The 23,879-nt window shown below is 47.9% G+C and overlaps 1 protein-coding gene across 1 annotated transcript in view; it reads left to right on the top strand.

Moving 5' to 3' along the window:
* Positions 1-23,879, top strand: part of LOC129707666 (inositol 1,4,5-triphosphate receptor associated 2-like) — a 143,662-nt gene that overhangs the window by 86,733 nt on the left and 33,050 nt on the right. Inside the window, exon 12 of the mRNA XM_055652824.1 lies at positions 6,345-6,423. Within this exon, the coding sequence (XP_055508799.1) occupies positions 6,345-6,423 (79 nt within the window). The remainder of the gene's footprint in view (positions 1-6,344; positions 6,424-23,879) is intronic.

Raw genomic sequence — 23,879 nt, 5'->3', positions numbered from 1 at the left:
AAAAATAATATTTACACTACAATAAAACAAGCCAGAACCCACCACCATAAATACAATACAAACATATATCCATAATAAACTATTATACAACTATGTTACAATCCTTATTGAGGATACATTCAACACCCTGCGGAGCCCAGCGGTCCCGGAACTCCCTCAGGGTGCCCACAGACAGGGCGTATTCCCTTTCTAATCCCACCCGGGCACGGACGTAACCCCGGAAAAGGGGCAGGCAGCTGGCCCGGGTGGAGCCCTCCACGGTCTGGCGCCGTGACTCGCGGATGGCCAGCTTGGCCAGGCCCAGGAGCAACCCAACCAGGACATCTTCAGCCCTACCCTCTCCCCTACGCACAGGGTGTCCAAAGATGAGGATGGTGGGTGAAAAATGCAGCCAGAAGGCAAGGAGCAGCCCCTTTAGGTATTCAAACAGTGGCTGCAGCCTCACGCACTCCAAGTACACGTGGTACACAGACTCTTCCTGGTAACCAGCTTGGAGGGGATGATGGTATTGAACACCGAGCTGTAATCTATAAACAACAGCCTGATGTAAGTGTTTTTATTGTCCAAGTGGTCCAATGCGGAGTGGAGAGCCAGTGAGATCACATCCTCCGTTGACCTGTTGTGACGGTAGGAGAACTGTAGTGCGTCGAGGTTCTTGTCGAGGTAGGAGTTGATATCATAGAAACGTAGAAATAGGTGCAGGAGTAGGCCATTCGGCCCTTCGAGCCAGCACCGCCATTCAATATGATCATGGCTGATACTGTATATGGTGGATCACATTATCCACCATAACCAACCTCCCAAAGCACTTCATCACCACAGACGTTAGTGCCACTGGTCGATAGTCGTTGAGGCACGTCACCTTACTCTTCTTGGGCACCGGTATTATTGATGCCCTCTTAAAGCAGGTGGGAACCTCAGACCTCATTGATGAGATGTTGAAAATGTCCGTAAAAAACTCCAGCCAGTTGGTCCGCACAGGTTTTGAGAACACGACCGGATATACCATCAGGTCCAGGCGCTTTCCGAGGGTTCAACCCCCTGAAAGATCTTCTGATGTCGGCCTCTGTGACTGTGACTGTAATACCGTCAGGGTGAATGGGGGCTCGGGAAGGCACATCAGTGTTCTCCCTATCAAGGCATGTGTAGAACGCATTGAGCTCGTCAGGGAGTGATGCTTCGCTGTCGCTTGAGCTGCCTCCTGATTTTGCCTTGTAGGAGGTGACGGCATTCAAGCCCTGCCACAGTTGCCGAACATCTGCCCCATCCTCCAGCTTGGAGCTGAAGTCCCTTTTGGCCTTTTTAATGGCCTTGTCAAGGTCGTATCTGGACTTCGTGTAGACCTCTGCGTAACCAGACCTAAATACCCGGGATGTGGTCTTCAGAAGAATGCGGATCTCCTGGTTCATCCAAGGCTTCTGGTTAGGAAACACTCGGATGTATTTTGTCGTGCTGCCTTTACCACTCTGGCTGCCTTGCTGCTTTCTGTGAATTAGACGTAAAGATCCCTCTGTACATCAATGATGTTAAGGTGTGACGGAAAGAAGAGCAGGTGCTGGTTTAAATTGAAGGTCGACCCAAAATGTTGGAGGGTAGGATTGGGTGACGTTTCGGGTTGAGACCCTTCTTCAGACTGATGTTAAGGTGCCTGCCATTAACTGTATTCTTTCCTCGTACATTTGACCTCCCAAAGTGTAATACATTACACTTCTCAGATAAAACTCCATCTGCCACTTCTCCACCATTGTCTGTCGCTGACCTATATCCCACGGTATTCTTTGACCGCCTCTTTCCTGTTCCCAAATCCACGGACATGTGTGTCTTCGTAAACTTACTATTCAACCTATCTATGCTTCATCTGTATATGGACTTGTACACTCATTTTAGGCCTAGAGTGATACAGCATGGACACAGGCCCATCGGCCTAACTTGCCCACACCGAACAACATGTCCCATCTACACTCGTCCCACCTCCCTGCAGACAAAATCATGAGAGGAATAGATCAGATAAATGCCGAGTCTCTTGCCCAGAGAAACAGAGGTCACAGGTGTAAAATGTACCCTGATAGGTTTAAGGTGAGAAGGGAAAGATATAGAGTGATGAAGTGTGGAAACTGGCCCTTCGGCCCAACTAGCTGACACTGACTAACATGTCCCATCTACACTAGTCACACCTGCCTGTGTTTGCCCCATATCCCTCTAAACCTGTCCTATCCATGCAACGTTTCTTAAACGTTGCGATAGCACCTACCTCCTCTGGCAGCTCGTTCCATACAACCACCACCCTTTGTGTGGGGAAGAAATGGTACCACTCAGGATCCTATTAAATCTTTCCCCCTTCACCTTAAACCTATGTTCTCCAGTTCTTGATTCCTTTGATCTTGGCAAGAAACTGTGGGTCTACCCAATCTATTCCTCTCATGATTTTGTACACCTATGGGACTTATCTACAGGCCCCCAAACAGTAACCTGGATATAGGGTGCAAGTTGCATCAGGAGTTAAAATTAGCATGTAACAAAGGTAATGCTATGGTGGTTATGGGAGATTTCAATATGCAGGTAGACCGGGAAAATCAGGTTGGTACTGGACCCCAAGAAAGGGAGTTTGTCGAGTGCCTCAGAGATGGATTCTTAGAGCAGTTTGTACTGGAGCAGACCAGGGAGAAGGCAATTCTGGATTTAGTGTTGTGTAATGCACCGGATTTGATAAGGGAATTTAAGGTAAAGGAACCATTAGGAGGTAGCGACCATAATATGACACATTTTAATCTGCAATTTGAGAGGGAGAAGGTAAAATCAGAAGTGTTTGTATTACAGGTGAGCAAAGGGGACTATGGAGGCATGAGGGAGGAGCTGGCTAAAGTTGACTGGAAAGGGACCCTAGAAGGGATAACAGTGCAACAGCAATGGCAGGAATTTCTGGGAATAATCCAGATGATGCAGGATCATTTCATTCCAAAAAGGAAGAAAGATTCTAAGGGGAGCAAAAGGCAACCGTGGCTGACATGGGAAGTCAAGGACAGTATAAAACTAAAATAAAAGACGTATAACACAGCAAAGATGAGCGGGAAGCCAGAGGATTGGGACGCTTAAAGAACACAGAAGATAACTATGTGAAGCGGAAAAGATTAGTTAAGGCAAATTTGGGTCCCTTGAAGACAGAAACAGGTGAATTCATTATGGGAACAAGGAAATGGCAGACGAGTTGAACAGGTACTTTGTTTGTGTCTTCCTTAGTGAAGATGGAACCAATCTCCCCGAGGTACGAGGAGACAGAGGATCTGGGGTGACGGAGGAACTGAAGGAAATTCACATTAGTCAGGAGAAGGGTGTTGGGTAGACTGATGGGACTGAAGGCTGATAAATCCCCAGGGCCTGATGGTCTGCATCCCAGGGTACTCAAGGAGGTGGCTCTAGAAATCGTGGACGCATTGGTGATCATTTTCCAATGTTCTATAGATTCAGGATCCGTTCCTGTGGATTGAAAGGTAGCTAATGTTATCCCACTTTTTAAGAAAGGAGGGAGAGAGAAAACAGAGAATTATAAACCAGTTAGCCTGACATCGATGGTGGGGAAGATGCTGGAGTCATAATTAAAGATATATTAGCGGCACATTTGGATGGCAGTAACAGGATCGGTCCGAGTCAGCATGGATTTACGAAGGGGAAATCATGCTTGATTAATCTTCTGAAATTTTTTGAGGATGTGACAAGTAAAATGGATGAAGTAGAGTCAGTGGATGTAGTGTACCTGGACTTTCAAAAAGCCTTTGATAAGATCTCACACAGGAGATTAGTGGGCAAAATTAGGGCACATGGTATTTGGGGGTAGAGTATTGACATGGATAGAAAATTGGTTGGCAGACAGGAAACAAAGAGTAGGAATTAACGGGTCCCTTTCAGAATGACAGGCAGTGACTAGTGGGGTACCACAAGGCTCGGTGCTGGGACCGCAGCTATTTAAAATATAAAATGATTTAGATGAAGGAATGAAAAGTAACATTAGCAAATTTGCAGATGACACAAAGCTGGGTGGCAGTGTGAACTGTGAAGAGGATGCTATGAGGATGCAGGGTGACTTGGACAGGTTGGGGGAGTGGGCAGATGCATGGCAGATGCAGTATAATGTGGATAAATGTGAGGTTATCCACTTTGATGGCAAGAACAAGAAGGTGGATTATTGCCTGAATGGTAGGAAAAATTACCCGAATGGTAGAAAAAAACGGGAAGTTTAACGAGACCTGGGTGTCCTTGTACACCAGTCACTGAAAGTAAGCATGCAGTGAAGAAAACTAATGGCATGTTGACCTTCATAACAAGAGGATTTGAGTATAAGAGCAAAGAGGTCCTTTTGCAGTTGTACAGAGCCCTAGTGAGACCACACCTTGAGTATTGCATGCAGTTTGGGTCTCCTAATTTGAGGGAAGACATTCTTGCTATTGAGAGAATGCATCGTAGATTCACGAGATTAATTCCCGGGATAGCGGGACTGTCATATGCTGAACTAACGGAATGACTGGGCTTGTATTCACTGGAATTTAGAAGGATGAGAGAGGATCTTATAGAAACATATAATATTATTAAGGGATTGGACAAGCCAGATGCGGGAAACATGTTCCCGATGTTGGGGGAGTCCAGAACCAGGGGCCACAGTTTAAGAATAAGGGGTAGACCATTTAGGACTGAGATGAGGAAAAACTTTTATACCCAGAGAGTTTCAATTTGTGGAATTCTCTGCCTCAGAAGGCAGTGGAGGCCGATTCACTGGATGCTTTCAAGAGAGAGTTAGATAGAGCTCTTGGGGCTGGCAGAATCGAGGGATATGGGGAGAAGGCAGGAACGGGGTACTAATTGTGGATGATCAGCCACGATCACATTGAATGGTGCTGGCTCGAAGGGCCGAATGGCCTACTCCAGCACCTATTTTCTATGTTGCAATCACCCCTCATCCTCCTGCGCTACAAGGAATTCCAGCCTGCTCAACCTCTCCCTGTAGCTCAGGTTGTCGAGTCCCAGCAACAAGACAGAGGTTGGATGGTAACTTTACAGAAGGTACATACACAGTGGAAAGGTGTTGTTTGGGCTGGAGATCTATGTCAATGGTTGGATGGTTCAATGGACCTTTATTGTCACGTGTACCGAGGTGCGGTGCAATTTGATTTACCATGCAGTCATACCAAAAAAAACAACAAGATACAAAACTACATGTGTGAGAATCCCCAGGGCACACAGCATAAGCGGAGAACCACAGCCATCAGTCCAATGACACACACACACACGCTCCTTCACCAGATGTGACCAGAGTTGTACCGACCGCTGTCACTCTCTCTGCAGTCCCTGTCCGCCCCGAACAGTCAGAAAGCCGTCCACACGCGCACCAGACTCCGGGATGTCCTCATGGAGCCATGTCCCCGCAAACACCGAGATCACGGGACAGGGATCTGTCAAGGGATTCCTCGCTTGTGATAATTCAGGGTGAAAATAGCACAAACTGGAGACCACGGCATGCATCCCTGTGTAACATCACTGTACACGGACCTCCAGCCAGAATACCACGCTCCCACCTCGATGGATAAGCCAATGGATAATCCACCTCAATGGATAAGCCAATCCTGAATCCATTTTACTAACGCCACTGATCCCATGCATCTTAATCTTCGACACGAGCCTAATGAGGGACTTTGGCAAATGCCTAAAAGTCCATAGAGACAACATCCATTGTGGGTGGCACGGTGGTGCAGCGGTAGAGTTGCTGCCTTACAGCGCCAGAGACCTCGGGCTCGACGGGTGCTGTCTGTGTGGAGTTTGCACGTTCTTTGACCACGTGAGCCGGTTTCCTCCCGCACTCCAAAGACGTACAGACGTGCAGATTTTTGGTAAAAGAGAGTATAAATTGTCCCCAGTGTGTAGGATAGTGTGCGGGAATCGCTGGTCGGCACAGACCCGGTGGGCCGAAGGGCCTGTTTCCGCGCTGTATCTTTGTAGTCTAAGGTCACTGCCCTGCCCGCATCAGTCACCTTCATCATATGCAGCCATACCCTTCTGCATGAATAGTGCATCAGTCTGCAGAGAGAGAGAGAGCGCATTCAAAACCTACTTTTAATGTTGGTAGAATTTAACCAGGTAGAAAATTTGCAATGCAAACTGTGCAGAAGGAATGAATGTTGACTTGTTTTGTTTTGCTTCTGCCGTGGTTTGAATTTCCATGTTAGTTTATTAATTGGCTCGTGCTCAACAATGAAGCCTGTGGAAATGCAAAGAGTTGCCACTGCTGGTGCAGTGCCCTAAAATCAGGCATCCTGCACTGCGAAATGCAAATATTCAACTTCATAATCTCCCAACAGGTGCAGGTTAAACTCAGATGGCATCCAGATCGATGCGGAGTTTGCAGCGTCGGGGCTGAGCGGAGAGCTCGTGACGGAGGTTAGTGTCGCTTCCTTTGCGATGTGGTGTTGGTTGTTTTTCATGGCATGGTATGATGGTGCAGCGGTAGAGTTGCAGCCTCACAGCGCCAGGGACCCGGGTTTGAGCCTGACTACGGGTGCTGTCTGTACGGAGTTTGTACGTTCTCCCCGTGACCCCGCGTGGGTTTTCTCCGGGTGCTCTGGTTTCCTCCCACACTCGAAGGATGTACAGGGTGTGTCGGCTAAGTGGCTTGGTAAAATTGTACATTGACCCTAGTGTGTGTAGGATAGTGTTAGTGTACGGGGTTCGCTGGTTGGCACAGACTCGGTGGGCCGAATGGCCAGTTTCCGCGCTGTATCTCGAAACTAAATTAAAACTGAATTAAGCACCCTTTACGCAGAGTCAAACGCAAAACTATATTGTATAGGACTAAACTGCAGTTGCTGGTTTACACTGACGATAGGCACAGAAAGATGGAGTAACTCAGCGGGTCAGGCAGCAGGAATAGGTGGCGTTTCGGGTCAAGACCTATGTTTTGCAAAGCAATATTGTTGTCCTGTTAGAAGTCTTGGTAATCTCTTCTGCTGACCGACTGATCAGATGTTGCATAATGGAGGAAGGCTGCAGTGACCTGCCCATCAGTAATGACTGCTGCTTTTGCTTGTGTCAGCATAACTATATATGTGTCAGCTTCTTCTTCTTGTCGAGTCCGCTCAGCCAGAGCTGAACACGCTTCTCGGCATCTGCACACTGTGGTGCCTGTCTCGTCGCTTCTTGGGCGTGGCGGTGGAAAGATTGGTGGAAACAGGGCCGCGACCTGAACGCTCGTCCCTTGACCCCGCGTGTCTGGCAACCTCTTAGCGAAGTATGTGGGCAAAACTCTAGAAGCAAGAGTCGGAGAGAGAAATGGACAGACATGACGGTGGAGATAGAAATCTTTGCGTGCGTTCCACAAAAGCAGAAGTAATGCATTTGGAAATATCTTCTGAAAGGTCAGAATTTTTATATTCAGATTCAGATTCAGATTCAATTTTAATTGTCATTGTCAGTGTACAGTACAGAGACAACAAAATGCATTTAGCATCTCCCTGGAAGAGCGACATAGCAAATGATTTGAATAAATAATAATAAGTGTCCGGGGGGGGTGGTGATTGGCAGTCACCGAAGTACGTTGTTGAGTAGAGTGACAGCCGCCGGGAAGAAGCTGTTCCTCGACCTGCTGGTTCGGCAACGGAGAGACCTGTAGCGCCTCCCGGATGGTAGGAGGGTAAACAGTCCATGGTTGGGGTGAGAGCAGTCCTTGGCGATGCTGAGCGCCCTCCGCAGACATCGCTTGCTTTGGACAGACTCAATGGAGGGGAGCGAGGAACCGGTGATGCGTTGGGCAATTTTCACCACCCTCTGCAAGGCCTTCCGGTCGGAGACAGAGCAGTTGCCATACCATACTGTGATGAAGTTGGTAAGGATGCTCTCGATGGCGCAGCGGTAGAAGTTCACCAGGATCTGAGGAGACAGATGGACCTTCTTCAGTCTCCTCAGGAAGAAGAGACGCTGGTGAGCCTTCTTGATCAGAGTTGAGGTATTGTGGGTCCAAGAGAGGTCATCGGAGATGTTGACTCCCAGGAACCTGAAGCTAGAAACACGTTCCACCTCCATCCCGTTAATGTGGATGGGGGTGTGCGTGCCGCCTCTGGACTTCCTGAAGTCTACAATGAGCTCCTTGGTCTTCTTGGAGTTAAGGGCCAGGTTGTTGTCAGCGCACCATGCTGCTAAGTGCTGGACCTCCTCCCTGTAGGCCAACTCATCGTTGTTGCTGATGAGGCCAATCACCGTTGTATCATCTGCGTACTTGATGATGGTGTTAGTACCATGTACAGGTGTGCAGTCATAGGTGAAGAGGGAGTAGAGGAGGGGGCTCAGCACACAGCCCTGTGGAACGCGGTGTTCAGGGTGAGGGTTGAAGAGGTGTGCTTGTCTAACCTCACAGACTGGGGTCTGTTGGTTAGAAAGTCCAGTATCCAGTTGCAGAGGGAGGGGGTCGATGCCCAGGTTACCGAGTTTAGTGATCAGCTTTGATGGTATAATGGTATATCTGGTATATCTGCCTCAAGACATGTTTATCTGCTTCGAGGCGAACTTATGGTATTTTAAAATTTAAATACAGTTAATCAAAAGTTCCTTTCGCAAGCTATTGTGTTTAGTTTTTGACCAGCATAAGGAGTTTGAAATATACTTGCATTTATCCTCCTATAATTGTGATTAGGAGGAGGGAGAATGTGAGTTTAGTTTAGTTTATAGAACCAGCGCGGAAATAGGCCCTTCGGCCCATCGATCAGTGATCTCCGCACGCTAGCACTATCCTACACGCACCAGGGACAATTTATGACTTTTACCGAAGCCAATTAAACTACAAACATGTACGTCTTTGGAGTGTGGGAGGAAACCGGAGCGCCCGGAGAAAACCCACGCAGTCACAGGGAGAACATACAAAGACAGCACCCGTAGTCAGGATCGAACCGGGGTCCCTGTGGCGCTGTAAGAAACTTGTAAGGGAAGTTGAGACGGAAACAGTGAATGTCTCTGGTGCAGGAGCTGTTCCCCAGTGTGAGTTGCCAGCGAGTGTTGATGTGATCAGCCTGTCAGGTTGTGAGTCTCGGGTCTCTCGAGCCCAGTGGGGAGTTATCCATCTCTCGTTAATGCCGCAAGGTCTCAGTGTGAAGTTCTGGTCAAGCTGTGCTGACAGACTCCATGCTCATGTCTGGAATGTGTATCAGACACTGACCAGATCCTTGTTCCACACACTTGGATGTCACTCTATGGAGGTCACTTTGAGTTTAGTTTATTGTCACGTGTAACGAGGTACAGTGAAAAGCTTTTGTGATAAGCTGAGCCCTGGAAGGTCTGAAGGAACTTTGTGGTCTCCTGTTCCCAGTTCCACCTATACAAGTTCCACCGTGGTATAAGAGCTCAAAGATACAGCATGGGAACAGGCCCTTCGGCCCTCCGAGTCCATGCTGACCATCGATCACCCGTTCACACTATTACTACATTATCCCACTTTCCCATCCACTCCTGACACAAAGCATGGACTGGTGGTGCAGTGGTAGAGTTGTTGCCTTACAGCACCCGAGACCTAAGTTCGATCCCGACTACGGGTGCTGTCTGTACGGAGTTTGCACGTTCTCCCCGTGACCTGCGTGTGTTTTCTCCGGGTGCTCCGGATTCCTACCGCACTCCAAGGACGTACAGGTTTGTCGGTTAATTGGCTTTAGTAAGGTTGTAGAATGTCCCCAGTGTGTAGGATAGTGTTCGGGGATCTCTGGTTGGCACGGACTTGGCAGGTTGATCCGCGCTGTACCTCAAGTCTAAAAGAAGGCTATGTATGGATACAATCAAGCCTTCCCCAGTGTACATAAAAATGATAGAGAGGAACATTTAGTGCAAAGATATAGTATTGAAGTCAGATAAAGTCCGATTAATGTTATGGACCTGTCCCACTTGGGCGACTTTTTAGGCGACTGCAGGAGACTATGCGGTCGGCACATGTTCGCGGGTGGTTGCCGGGGAGTCGCCTTCATGGTCGTGAGGAGTTCCCGCATTCTGGGAACTAGTCGCGGCCTCATTATGGTCGCTGTAAATTTTTCAACATGTAGAAAAATTAGCGGCGACCAGAATGAAGCCGCCATGGAGAGCAGCGAGAATTCTCGTGCCGTAGTTGCAGAGGTACTGGGTCGCCAGGAGGTCAAAGGTTCTCGTAGGTTGTAGCCGGTGCTGACCGGTGAATTTCATTGGCTCATTGGGGGAAAAAAACGTAAGCAGTAGTTTTCAGAACCAAGGATAATCGACCAGTAATGTTAAATGTCCGCCGAGCTTCACAGCCGTGTCTCTCTGGCTTCTTAAAAGTTGTCTCCACTCCTTCTCCCCCCTTTTAAAGGACTTATTGTGCACTGTGGTTAGCCGTCTTAATTACAGCGCCAACCTTCCTGTTCATCGCGGTGTGTGGCTGTATCACATTGGCTTTCCACCGTGTGAATTTCACTCAGACGGCGCTACCTCCGCTTGCCCCTGTCCTCCGCCTGCATAACGGGCTGGTGAAAGAAGCGATGTGTGTGTGTGGTCCACTCTGACAGTCGCCGTTGCTGGTTTTGCAGGCGACTGCCGGCAACTTGACAGTCGCCGACAGTCCGCTGAAAAATTCCTGAAGTGGGACAGGCCCTTAAGGTCAAATGTCTCCAATTAGGGAGACGGGAGGTCAGGACCACACTCCAGCTGATGTGATCTAGCAGTTGCCTGATAACTGCTGGGAATAAGCTGTTCATGAATCTGGAGGTGTGTGTTTTAAAACTTCTCCCCTCAGTCTATGAAAGTAAGCATGCAGGTACAGCAGGCAGTGAAGAAAGCGAATGGCATGTTGGCCTTTATAACAAGATGAATCAAATATAGGAGCAAAGAGGTCCTTCTGCAGTTGTACAGAGCCCTAGTGAGACCACACCTGCAGTATTGTGTGCAGTTTTGGTCCCCTAATTTGAGGAAGGACAATCTTGCTATTGAGGGAGTGCATCGTAGGTTTACCAGGTTAATTCCTGGGATGGCGGGACTGTCGTATGCTGAGAGAATGGAGCAGCTGGGCTTGTACACTCTGGAGCTTAGAAGGATGAGAGGGTATCTCATTGTAACATATAAGATTGTTAAGGGTTTGGACATGCTAGAGGCAGGAAATTTGTTCCCCATGTTGGGGGAGTCCAGAACCAGGGGCCACAGTTTAAGAATAATGAATAAGCCATTTAGAACGGAGACGAGGAAACACTTTCTCTCATAGAGAGTGGTGAGTCTGTGGAATTCTCTGTCTCGGAGGGGAGGCAGCTTCTCTGGATATTTTCAAGAGAGAGCTAGAAAGGGCTTTTAAAAAATAGCGGAGTCAGGGGATATGGGGAGAAGGCAGGAACGGGATACTGATTGGGGATGATCATCCATGATCACATTGAATGGCGGCGCTGGCTCGAAGGTCCGAATGGCCTACTCCTGCACCTATTGTCTATTGTCCCATCGTGCAGGAGATGCAGAGGTGTATCTGTCCCTCTTCACACACCAACCATTACTCGCAACAAGCAAGCCCAGGTGACCTGCAAACTCCCCCATCACTGCTGGGCTTTCAGTTGAGTTTATTGCCATGTGTATCGAGGTACAGTGAGAAGCATTTCAGTTGCGTACTGTGCACAGCAGAAAGACTACACCTGGTTATAATTCAGCCGTCCACAGTGTACAGATACAGGTTAAAGGGAATAACGTTTAATACACGGTAAAGTCCGATTAAAGCTAGTCCGATTGCCACCAACCAGGTAGATGGAAGGTCATGATGTGGGACGTCAGGGGCACTGCTGATGTGTCACTGACCACTACACCTGTGGCAACTGTGCCCAGATGCAGCTCTTCAAGGACCAGGTTAGGGAACTGGAGCAGTAGCTGGATGACTGAGGTCTATCTGGGAAGGCAAAAGCTTCCTGGGCAGGACCTGCAGCCAGGTCGTCACTCCAAGAGCGCAGGCGTTGCGACGGAAAGGAGGGGGATGAAACGAGTGCAGGAGACCCCGGTGGATGTACCTCTTCCGAACAGGTACACACACCCGCTTGGGAGCCGTCAGGGCAGACGACGCTTCCAGTCTGAGCAGCAGACAGGTCTGTGATCCGAAACGTAGCACTGAGACTCAACCGGCGAGACCGACGTCGGGCAGAGCCGTAGTGGTGGGTGACTCCATTGTCTGAGCTGCGGGCAGGAGATTCTGTGGCAACAGGCGAGACTCGGGGATGGTGTGTCTGTCACCTCCCTGGTACCAGGGTCCAAGACGTGGCAGACCGACTTCAGAACATCCTCGTGAGGGAAGGTGAGCAGCCGGAAGTAGTCGTGCATGTAGGCACAAATGACATGTGGGTAAGAGGAAGGAGGTTCTGCAACGTGAGGGTAGAGGCTGAAAAGCTGGACTTCTAGGGTGGTTATCTCTGGGTTACTTCCAGTACCTTGTGTTAGTGAGGGTAGGAACAGGGAGATCGGGGCTCTGAATGTGTGGCTGAGCAGTTGGTGCAGGGGGCATGGATTTAGAATTTTAGATCACTGGAATCTCTTCTGGGGCAGGTGTGACCTGTACAAAAGGGATGGATTGCACCATAATTGGAGTGGGACCGACATTCTGGCAGGCAGGTTTGCTAGTGCTTCACGGGTGGGTTTAAACTAAACAGTGGGGGGGTGGAGTCAACAACGTGGAAGCGTATGCGTGCAGCTAACGGGAAAGAGAGCGTAGGGAAGGTCACGTTCAAACTAATGGCAGGGGGATGGAACCCAATGCAAGGAGACAGAGGGACAAAAAACGAGGACTGAAGCAAAAGGTAGAAGGGAGATGAGAAAAACAAACCTGAAAGCTTTGTGCCTTAATGCGAGGAGTGTTCGTAATAAGGTGGATGAATTGAATGCGCAGTTAGTAGTGAAGGAATATGATGTAGTTGGAATTACGGAGACATGGCTCCAGGGTGACCAAGGCTGGGAGCTAAACATGCAGGGGTATTCGATATTCAGGAAGGAAGTGGGGTGGCATTGCTGGTTAAAGAGGAGATTCATGCAATAGCAAGGAGAGACATTAGCTTCGATGAGGGATTACGTGAAGAACCCGCTTTAACACGCATGCGCGGCATACTTCAAAGCAGTGGTGTGGAATCACAGATAGACACAGTTATTTGAAGTAAACATAGTAAAGACAAGGAGACATCAGTTTGCTAGTTTGATCCATATAATGAGGGTGGGAGCGGAGGGCACGTAATCCCTCATCGTAACTCCTCATAAAATACAGATCAAACTTCGAACTGGTAAGTTCTCGTTTAATCTTACTATTTTACTTCGGAGTCACGTGAGTGACTACGTGAAGACTTCAAAGCTCTGTGATTTCAAACCGTGTAACAGTTCATACTTCACTCGCTGCCGAAGTCATTCGAGGGAGGAAGTATGTTATCGTGGTCTACATTCTATCATGAATCTGTTTGTAAAAACAATAATGGTGTTATTAACAACAACAAGACCAATTGCTCCCCCGGGCTTAAATTATATATATTTTTTGCAGATTCTTTTTCTGCAAACGATACAGGTTCTGACAGTGGTTTGTTAAAAAGATTGGAACGTATACTCCCTAGACCACCCTGCAGTAGCCAGGATGTGGCCCATAGGCTCTTCCATCCTCTTAGTCACTGACGTGGGAGCTGTCCTGGTGGAATAAGATTTATACACGTTAGTATTTACTCCAGCAACTCCCAGTACCTGCTTGAGCCACTAGAGATAGTTTAGCTCGTCACCCGACCAAGAGGTTTATTGTGGCTGATCCATAAGGCTTTTTCCTCTCCCTCGGTATTCCTTATTGTGTCGATGTAGATCTCTGAAATGCCCGGAATTTCATGACTGGATCAGATGTTCCTGGTCTGTTCTGTTTGGCCAACCCTTGAATGGGAATGTGACACTATCTGGTGTCATAACCATGTTGTCCCATCGCAGTAGATGGGAGAACTGGCTCTTTGTGTTGATGTAAGGGCACCAGCATGTCCATCTTCAGGGTAGGCTGTTCCAGGGTGAGTGACCTGGCTGGTGATCATCCCCTAAGGTATGTCAGGATTTCACTGACATCCCAATTTGGGTGTACCTATTTCTGGGGAATGGACTGAATATACCTCTCCTGTATCTGATCACCAGTGAGCGGTACCCAAGTTGAGTAGGCTGACAGAACATTTCCTTCATTGTGGTGAAGACCTGCCAGGAGCTCCAGTACAGTTTTTTGTTGTAGTTGAATGTGTAATTCCTGTTTTGGAAAACAGTGTCCCATTTCTTGATGCTCCTCAGGCATGTTCCCTAGGATATGCGACGGAATGCTGTCATCAGGTTGATAGCGCTGCTGATCCAAGTACAGCAGTGGTCTTCCCAATTCTGCAATTATTTTAATGGCCCTATCGAGGATCACTGGGAACCATGCATGTGGATTTGGTCCACTGTAATTTGCGTAGTACCCGACTGATGAAGCCGTAGTACCTATTGAAGAGGTAGAAGGAAAGGAGAATTTAGAGATTAGATTTCCCCCACCCTTCAATACGTGGGAATGTTTCCATAGCCGCTGCCTTGAAATTGGTTTCATGTGACGTGAGTTAGTACGTGGTGATTTAATTGGATATAAGGAATCGATATCTGGTGTCCATATTGCTTAGTAATTTCAGCAAATATTTTTGGTTTAAAATGTATGTTTACAGTATTTAGCTCACCTGATAGGTGAGGTTACTGATGGTCAAACATGTTTGACGACATACGGTTACCAATTGTTAATAAATTGTCACCTAATATCGATGTTCTCCGCCCAAGTGGTTTGGTATATGCCACCACTGTGATGTTGTTAACTTATAAATGAACATGCAAATTTGGTGGATTACTGAGCAAATGCTTTACTAGAATTAAGTAACTTAATATATAACACGTTTAAGTCAATTCACATTGGCACTAAGTATTACAAGCTCAGTAACACATCAGGACACATAAGACGTTACTCAAAACAGGTGGAAGTGTACAACCATAATCCTTCCTACCGATAAATTCCATGATAACACTCCAGATTAATCCATTTGCCCCCATATTACAGGTATGGAGATAGTTTTGAACACTAGTATCTCAGCCCATAGGAAAGGCACAATGTTCAGTAGCCAATTACTTTGCCACGTAGTTGATTGGTGGTTAATGTTACCATAACTGATAGTCTTAATGAATACCAGATGACAAAGTTGTGGATGGCCAACGTAAATATCTGGATATATGGCAGTGCCCGCTAAATAAGTTAGTAGCTAATGCAGCTAAAGCTGTATCACAGGATAGTGTGTCATTAATATATAGACATGCCATGACGGAATGTTTCTTAAGTGTCAGGGCTGGTTGATTCTGGATAGCTTTGACTTAAATGTCTCAATGCTCATCATGGTTGCTCCATCCAGGTAATTGCGGTATATCCGAAACTTATATGAGAAGGTACTGAATAGTATGCATCTTCAAGGTCGATGTCTACCATAAAGTATCCTTGGATCCATGGTAGAAGTTACAATCCCATGAATGGGTATACCTGGTGAATACTTAAGTGGTTTATCAATGATGGTGCGACATTCACCATCGCGGGAGGGTAGACCCCTTGGGGTGCTTGCTAAATTGGTGGCAAGATATTAATTCTATTCCCCTTGTATTTATTTTTTGGTATATAACTACCATGAGTGATAGCTTCCTAACCAGGCGTGATTCACCCACCCCTTGTTAGTACAACCCTTCACCTTTATGTGGTGGTAGGAACCATACTTATCTGTCATCATTGTTGTTTTCTTCGGTTTCTGGTTCCTTGTTCTTGTAGGGACGATGTTTGTTGGGGGGTGGCACATTTTCCATGGGGCTTGCTCTGGGCCGTGGCCTAAAATGCTACGGGTTTGGCATGCAGGCCCCGAGCTTTCACCAGTACCATGAGGTGGACGCCCCTGGTGGACGCGGAGAGGTACTGCTGTCTGGTATTCTGTGTGGTGCTCATTCTAGACTCTGCCCTCTTGTGCCGAATAGTTTGAACACTTCGTCCAGTTTTTTAGGACTGGTTTGGTAAATGCCAGGTAGCAGGTTCTGTGCTTGTGAGGTCGGCGTTCTCATAGTCCTGTTAATTTCATAGATGAGGGCAGGTTTGTGACTTCACTTGAGAAGTCATGGGGTATACCGTTGAACAGTAGGGTCAGGTGTTTTGCCATACTACCCTGCCCTTCTGGAATGAGCAGGTGAACATGATAGCCGACGTCAGGGTATCAAATGCATTTTTTTTTTTAAACATTTAGGTTAAATGCGCTGCTCAATGTATCCCCCAATAATGGCGGGCACGTTGAGTAAATGCAATTTAGGGGAGGCGTGATGAAACCAACGCCTCATGGCTACCTGTCTTGGAGAGGTTTTTTGGAAAAGACAGGTAGTAGGCTGGCCTCAGTTAAGACTGAAGCCATTTCGCTCGTGGTGAAACCACGTAGCGGCCGCACCCAGCAGCTCTTCCTGTTCCTGTACCTCAAATCACACTCCCGATGTTGTTCAGCCAGTGCCCCTCTTCTTGACCAGCCCAGCCCTGGTCGCCAAAGCTCTCCTCGGATGAGGAGGAAGCAATGGCCAGTGCATGAGGCACTGTGGAGGGAGTGCCTGAACTCTCTCTGCGAAACTGCTCCCCATAAAGCAAGTCTCGCTGGAGATTATGCTCCACGAGCCGCTCCATGTGGCTCAGGCGGCTGTCTGTGCCCTAAACGGGCGGTGAGACGTCCCCGTCCGGCGAATCGGATACCACCGGCCGGATTGTTGACATCCAGTCCGCTGCTCAGGCGCTAGTGGAACTGGGCTCGGCTCGGTGTCGGGGATGGCGGAGCGCTGGGTTGGTGGTCCTACCGCCCTCTGTCCCCCTGTGATGAGACGCCTGTCTGCTGGAGCCGAGCTGGGGACAGGTCTCTTGGAGTCTTATTCCTTGAGCTGCCTCTGGACTGGAAACCGGCGCAGCGCTGTCTGTGGACCGCAGTGTGTGCGGTCCTGTGCCGTCTCTCCCCTTCCCGTAAACAGAACACTCCTTCCCCAGAGTCCAAGGGCCGCTTGCGTCTGGACTGGCACCAACGCAGCTCCCTGTCCATGGACCACAGCGAGTGCGGTCCTGGTGGCGTCTCTCCCCCTTCCGCGAACGGAACGCTCCTTCCCCGGAGTCCAACGGGGGCCGCTACATCTGCTGCTTTGCTCCGCCCAGAGCAACAAACAGACGCGAGTCGTAAACAGAAGGTAAGTACTTACCTAAAGCTTCGTCTTTCAGGGTTGTAGAGGGAGCGCCTGACTCCCACCTGCCGCTGTTGCCTGCTGAAACGTAATGCCGCGCATGCGTGCTGAAGCGGGTTCTTCACGTAGTCACTCGCGTGACTCCGAAGTAAAATCAGTATGGGTAGAACTGCGAAATAGTCAAGGGCAGAAAATGCTTGTTGGAGTTGTATATAGACCACCAAGCAGCAGTAGGGAGGTTGGGGATAGCATCAAGCAGGAAATTAGGGATGTGTGTAGCAAAGGTACAGCAGTTATCATGGGTGACTTTAATCTACATATAGATTGGGCCAACGAATTGGTAACAGCGCTGAGGAGGTGGATTTCCTGGAATATATACAGGATAATTTTTTAAACCAATATGTAGAGGAACCGGCTAGATGGCAGGCCATCCTAGACTGGGTATTGTGTAATGAGGAAGGATTAGTTAGTGATCTTGTTATGCAAAACCCCTTGGACAACAGTGACCATAATATGGTGAAATTCTGCACTAGGATGGAGAGTGACGCGGTTAATTCAGAGACTAGGTCCTGAACTTGAAGAAAGGAGACTTTGTAGGTATGAGACGGGAATTGGCTAGGATAGACGGGCAAATTATACTTCAAGGGTTGACAGTGGAGATGCAATGGCAAAGATTTAAAGACTGCACGGTTAAACTCCAGAAATTGTTCATCCCTGTCTGGCGAAAAAATAAAACGGGGAAGGCGGCTCAACCGTGGCTAACGAGAGAAATCATGAATAGTGTTAAATCCAAGAAAGAGGCGTATAAATTGTCCAGAGGAAGCAGCAAACCGGAGGACCGGGAGAAATTTAGAACTCAAGAGGAGGACAAAGGGGTTAATTAAGAGGGAGAAAAAAGAACATGAAAGAAAGCTTGCGGGGAATATAAAAACGGACTCTAAAAGCTTCTTTAGATATGTAAAAAGGAAAAGATTAATGAAGAGAAATGTAGGTCCCTTACAGTCAGAGACAGGTGAATTTATAATGGGAAACAAGGAAATGGCAGAACAGTTAAAGGAGTACTTTGGTTCTGTCTTCACAAAGGAAGACACAATCTCCCGGAAATATTAGGGGACCGAGGATCTAGTGGGATGGAGCAACTGAAGGAAATCCACATTAATCTGGAAATGGTGATGGGTAAACTGTTGGGACTGAAGGCAGATACATCCCCAGGGCCTGATGGTCTGCATCCCAGAGTTCTCAAGGAGGTGGCCCGAGAAATCATGGATGCATTGATCATTTTCCAATGTTCTCTCGACTCTGGATCAGTTCCTGTGGACTGGAGGGTAGCCAATGTAACTCCACTTTTAAGAAAGGAGGGAGAGAGAAAATGGGGAATTATAGACCAGTTATCCTTACATCGGTAGTGGGGAAGACGCTGTAGTCCATTATTAAAGATGTTATAGCAGCACATTTGGAAAGCAGTGATGGGATCGGTCAAAGTCAGCATGGATTTATGAAGGGGAAATCATGCTTGACTAGTCTGGAGGATGTAACAAGTAGAATGGATAAGGGAGAGCCAGTGGATGTGGTGTATCCGGACTTTCAAAAAGCCTTTGACAAGGTCCCACACAAGAGATTAGTGTGCAAAATTAGAGCACATGGTATTGGGGGTAGGGTATTGACATGGATAGAGAACTGGTTGGCAGACAGGAAGCAAAGAGTAGGAATTGGTGGCTCATTTTCAGAATGTCAGGCAGTGACTAGTGGGGTGCCGCAAAGCTCGATGCTGGGACCCCAGTTGTTTACAATATATATTAATGATTTAGATGAGGGAATTAAATGTAACATCTCTAAGTTTGCGGATTACTCAAAGCTGAGTGGTAGTGTGAGCTGCGAGGAGGATGCTATGAGGCTGCAGGGTGACTTGGATAGGTTGGATGAGTGGGCAGAAGCATGGCAGATGCAGTATAATGTGGATAAATGTGAGGTTATTCACTTTGGTGGCAAGAGCAGGAAGGCAGATTATTATCTGATTGGTGTCAGATAGGAGAAGGGGAGGTGCAACGAGACCTGTGTGTGCTTGCACATCAGTCACTGAAAGTAAGCATGCAGGTACAGCAGGCAGTGAAGAAAGCTATAGGCATGCTGACCTTCATTGCGAGAGGATTTGAGTTTAGGAGCAAGGAGGTCCTACTGCAGTTGTACAGGGCCCTGGTGAGGCCGCACCTGGAGTATTGTGTGCAATTTTGGTCTCCTAATTTGAGGAAGGACATTATTGCTGTTGAGGGAGTGCAGCGTAGGTTCAACAGGTTAATTCCCAGGATAGCGGGACTGACATATGATGAAAGAATGGGTCGACTGAGCTTGTATTCGCTAGAATTTAGAAGGATGAGAGGGAATCTTATAGAAACATATAAAATTGAACAAGGTAGATGCAGGAAAAATGTTCCCGATGTTGGGGTTGTCCAGAACCAGGGGTCACAGTTTAAGAATAAGGGGTAGGCCACTGAGGACTGAGATGAGGACAAACTTTTCACCCAGAGAGTTGTGAATCTGTGGATTCTCTGTCACAGAAGGCAGTGGAGGCCAATTCACTGGATGTTTTTAAGAGAGTTAGATATAGCTCTGAGGTCTAAGAGAATAAATGGATATGGGGGAAAAAGCCAGAACGGGGTACTGATTTTCGATTGTCAGCAACATCATATTGAATGGTGGTGCTGGTTCGAGAGGCCGAATGGCCTACTCCTGCACCTATCTTCTATGTTTCTATGTCAGGACCGCTCTCTAGTTGTTGGTTTAATGGTTCAGTTGCCTGATAACAGCTAGGGAAGAAACTTGCTAAGCCACCTGCACAGATCATAACACACCTGTAAATGTATCCAGGTAAAGTCCAAATAAAGATAGTCCGAGGGCCTCCAATGAGGTAGATGGTAGGGGTGGATGGCAGGTGGAAGTAACAGGGACGGAGAGGTGAGCAGTGTTCATGTATCGTTGTTGAGGATAGAAGTTGGGAGGTCATGTTGCAGTTGTATAAGACGTTGGTGAGTATTGTGCTCAGTTCTGGGCGCCACATTATAGGAAAGGTGGTGTCAAGCTGGAAAGGGTGCAGAGAAGATAGTCACAAATGCCTGGAGTAACTCAGTGGACAGGCAGCATCTCCAGAGAGAAGGAATGGGTGACATTTCCGGTCGAGAGACCCTTCAAAGAAGATTCCCGAGGATGTTGCCAGGACTCGAGGGTCTGAGCTATAGGGAGAGGTTGAGCAGGCTGGGACTCTATTCCTTGGAGCGCAGGAGGTTTAGGGGTGATCTTTTAGAGGGGTATAAAATCATGAGAGGAATAGATTGGGTGAATACACAGAGCTCCTTGCCCACAGTAGGGGAATTGAGGACATAGGTTCAAGGTGAAGAGGAAAAGATTTAATAGTAATCTGGGGGGTAATGTTTTCACACAAAGGGTGGTGGGTGTATGGAACAAGCTGCCAGAGGAAGTAGTTGAGGCTGGGACTATCCCAATGTTTAAGAGGCAGTTAGACAGGTACATGGATAGGACAGATTTGGAGGGATATGGACCAAATGCTGGCATGTGGGACTAGTGTAGTTGGGACATGTTGGCCGGTGTGGGGAAGTTGAGCTGAAGGGCCTGTTTCCACGCTGTATCACTCCATGATAGTCTTTTCTCTGACCTGATCGGACACAGACAAAAGCTTTTCACTGTACCTTTGTACTCGTGACAAAAATAAACTAAATGACATCTATTTTTAAACAGACCCTTGCCACCTCTGTGGCCACAGTGTGTGTTGCTGCTGTCTGTAGTGGGTGGGTGTGTTTATGGCCACAACATCGCCCTCTGTTGCCAGATATCAGATGTTGCATCCCACTCAACTTGGCCCATTAGAAATGAGTCACATTACAGCGTGAGCCTTCGGGTGTAATGAAATCCACAGCCATTAGGTGTGGTGCAGCGGTAGAGTTGCTGCCTTACAGCGCCAGAGACACGGGTTCGATCCTGACCACGGGTGCTGTCTGTGCAGAGTTTGTACGTTCTCCCCGTGACCGCGTGGGTTTTCTCCAGGTGCTCTGGTTTCCTCCCACACTCCAAAGACGTGCAGGTTTATAGATTAATTAATTGGCATTTGGTAAAGATTGTAAATTGTCCATAGCGTGTAGGATAGGGCTAGTATATGGGTTGGGTGGGCCAAAGGGCCTGTTTCCATGCTGTATCACTAACATCTCTAAAACTAAACTAAGCTCTTTTGAACATCATCTTGACATGTTTTGTGATCTAAGTTTTGTTTCGCTGAGAGGGAACAGACAACACAACCGTATCTCATGAAATCGGCACAAAGTGCTGGTGGAACTCAGGCGGCATCTCTGTAGAAAAAGGATGGGTGACGTTTCAGGTCGGAACCCATTCTTCAGACTGAAAATAGAGGAGGGGGCTGGTGGGAGAACTGAAGGTAGGAAAAGGCCAGCAGATGCCAGTTTACAAAAAAAAAGGTGGAAAAATGCTGGAGGAACTCAGTGGGTCAGGCAGCATCTCTGGAGGAAGTGGATAGACGATGTTTTGTGTTGGGACCCTTCTCAGGAAACATGGTGGTATTCTGCTTGGATAGCTTACAACCTTGTGGTATGAGCATTGACTTCTTCAAATTTAGGTAACTAACTAACAAATTCCTTCCACCCCCTGGTTTTTTCTCTCTGCCCTCTCTACCAGATGCCCCACCTGGGTGTTCACTTATTTACCTATTTCTCCCACTATCCTGCCGTCCTTTCCTCTTCCACTCTCTCTTCATCTGGCTTCATAATTCACACCTCTTCTCTTTTAATCTCACAACCTTTTGTCTGCTTTTCATCTCTAGCCATTGTCCACCTAGATATCTTCCAATCAACCCACCTCGCGTTTATCCACCCATCACTTGCCTGGCTTTGTCCAGCTAACCCCCACCTCTCTTTACCAGCTTTCTCCCACCTATTACAATCAGTCTGGAGAAAGGTCCCGAGCTGAAATGCCGTCTTAAACATGTTCTCCAGAGATGCTGCCTGTCTTGCTGAGTTAACGTGTTGTGTTTTGCATCCGTTTGCACTATCAGTTCTAGGAAGCAGGACTAATAATTTTGACATTCGGTTATTCTAAACATGCTTGCCAATATTCTAAACACGCCAACTGACCTGACCTGCTGAGTATTTCCAGCATTTTCTGCTTTTATGAACACTATTCTCAGTCCCTGCACTGTACTGTCAGGTTCCTTATGTTCTCTGGAGTAGCTCAGTGCATCAGGCAGCATTTCAGGAGAGTTTAGTTTAAGAGATACTGGGCAGAAACAGGCTATTCGGCCAGCCGAGTCCACACCGACCAGCGATCCGCACACTATCCCACACGCGCTGTTTACATTTTATACCAAGACAATTAACCTACAAACCTGTACGTCTTTGGACTGCAGGAGGAAACTGAAAATCTCTAACAAAACCCACGCAGGTCACAGAGAGAACGTACAAACTACGTGCAGACAGCACCGTAGCAGCACCGTAGCCTGGGTCTCTGACGCTGTAAGGCAGCAACTCTACTGCCGTGCCACCCAGAGCGTGGTGACGTTTTTGTAGGTCGGGACAAATTCTTCCGTTCATAAACCAGCATCTGCAGTTCCTTGTTCCTCATTTTCCCTGCTATGTTCACTCCCCAAGTAGTTGTGATGCCTTCATTCAGATTCTTAACCTCCGTTTCACTTTACAGTTAATATCTTGCTTTCGTTTTAAAGCGGAGCTTTCATTACTTCCTGCCAACCACGCTGCTTCAAGCTGAGCAGCAGGATTGCCCGTTATAGTGAGAGTACGAAGTGACTCTCGTGTTGAGAAAGAACGCTCACGTACGCATGGGTTTCAGCTGAGGGGGCGGGAGGTTTAGACTGTCTACATCTATATCTATACATCACTAAAACTCTGATCTTGTGCTCTTCCGGTTTGCGGGGTTTTTCTATTTGCGCAAAAACGGTACGGGATAGCGCTACGATTTTTCGCCAGGTTACTCACTGTTCCCCTGTGCTCAAGTGCAGTAAGTTTCATTCCGATCTGTGGTATATTGTAAAGGTTATTGAGGTTTAGAAAACTTAAATCCCGCGCATGCGCAGATTACTTCAGTCTCTCTCTCTCTCTCTCTCTCTCTCTCTCTCTCTCTCTCTCTCTCTCTCTCTCTCTCTCTCTCTCTCTCTCTCTCTCTCTCTCCCTCTCCCTCTCCCTCTCTTCCTCTCCCTCTCCCTCCCTCTCTCCTCTCCCTCTCCCTCTCCTTCCTCTCTTCCTCTCTCCCTCTCTCTCGCTACCTCCCTCTCCCTCTCCCTCTCTCTCTCTCTCTCTCTCTCTCTCTCTCTCTCTCTCTCTCTCTCCCTCTCTCTCTCTCCCCCCTCCCCCTCTCCCTCCCCCTCCCCCTCTCTCTCGAGTTTGAGTAAACACACACACACACAACGCACACACACACTGCACACACACACACTGCACACTGCGCGCGCACAGACACACACACACACACACACACCACACACACACACACACACACACACCACACACACACACACACACACACACACACACACACACACACACACACACACACACACACACACACAGCACCGAGGGAGGGAGAGGTGAGTGAGGGATTGGGGGAGGGGA

Source organism: Leucoraja erinacea, chromosome 22 (assembly GCF_028641065.1).
Source record: "Leucoraja erinacea ecotype New England chromosome 22, Leri_hhj_1, whole genome shotgun sequence".
In the NCBI taxonomy this organism is placed as follows: Eukaryota; Metazoa; Chordata; class Chondrichthyes; order Rajiformes; family Rajidae; genus Leucoraja; species Leucoraja erinaceus.
The sequence above is the reverse complement of the archived record's forward strand: the minus strand, read 5'-3'. Positions and strand labels throughout refer to the sequence as shown.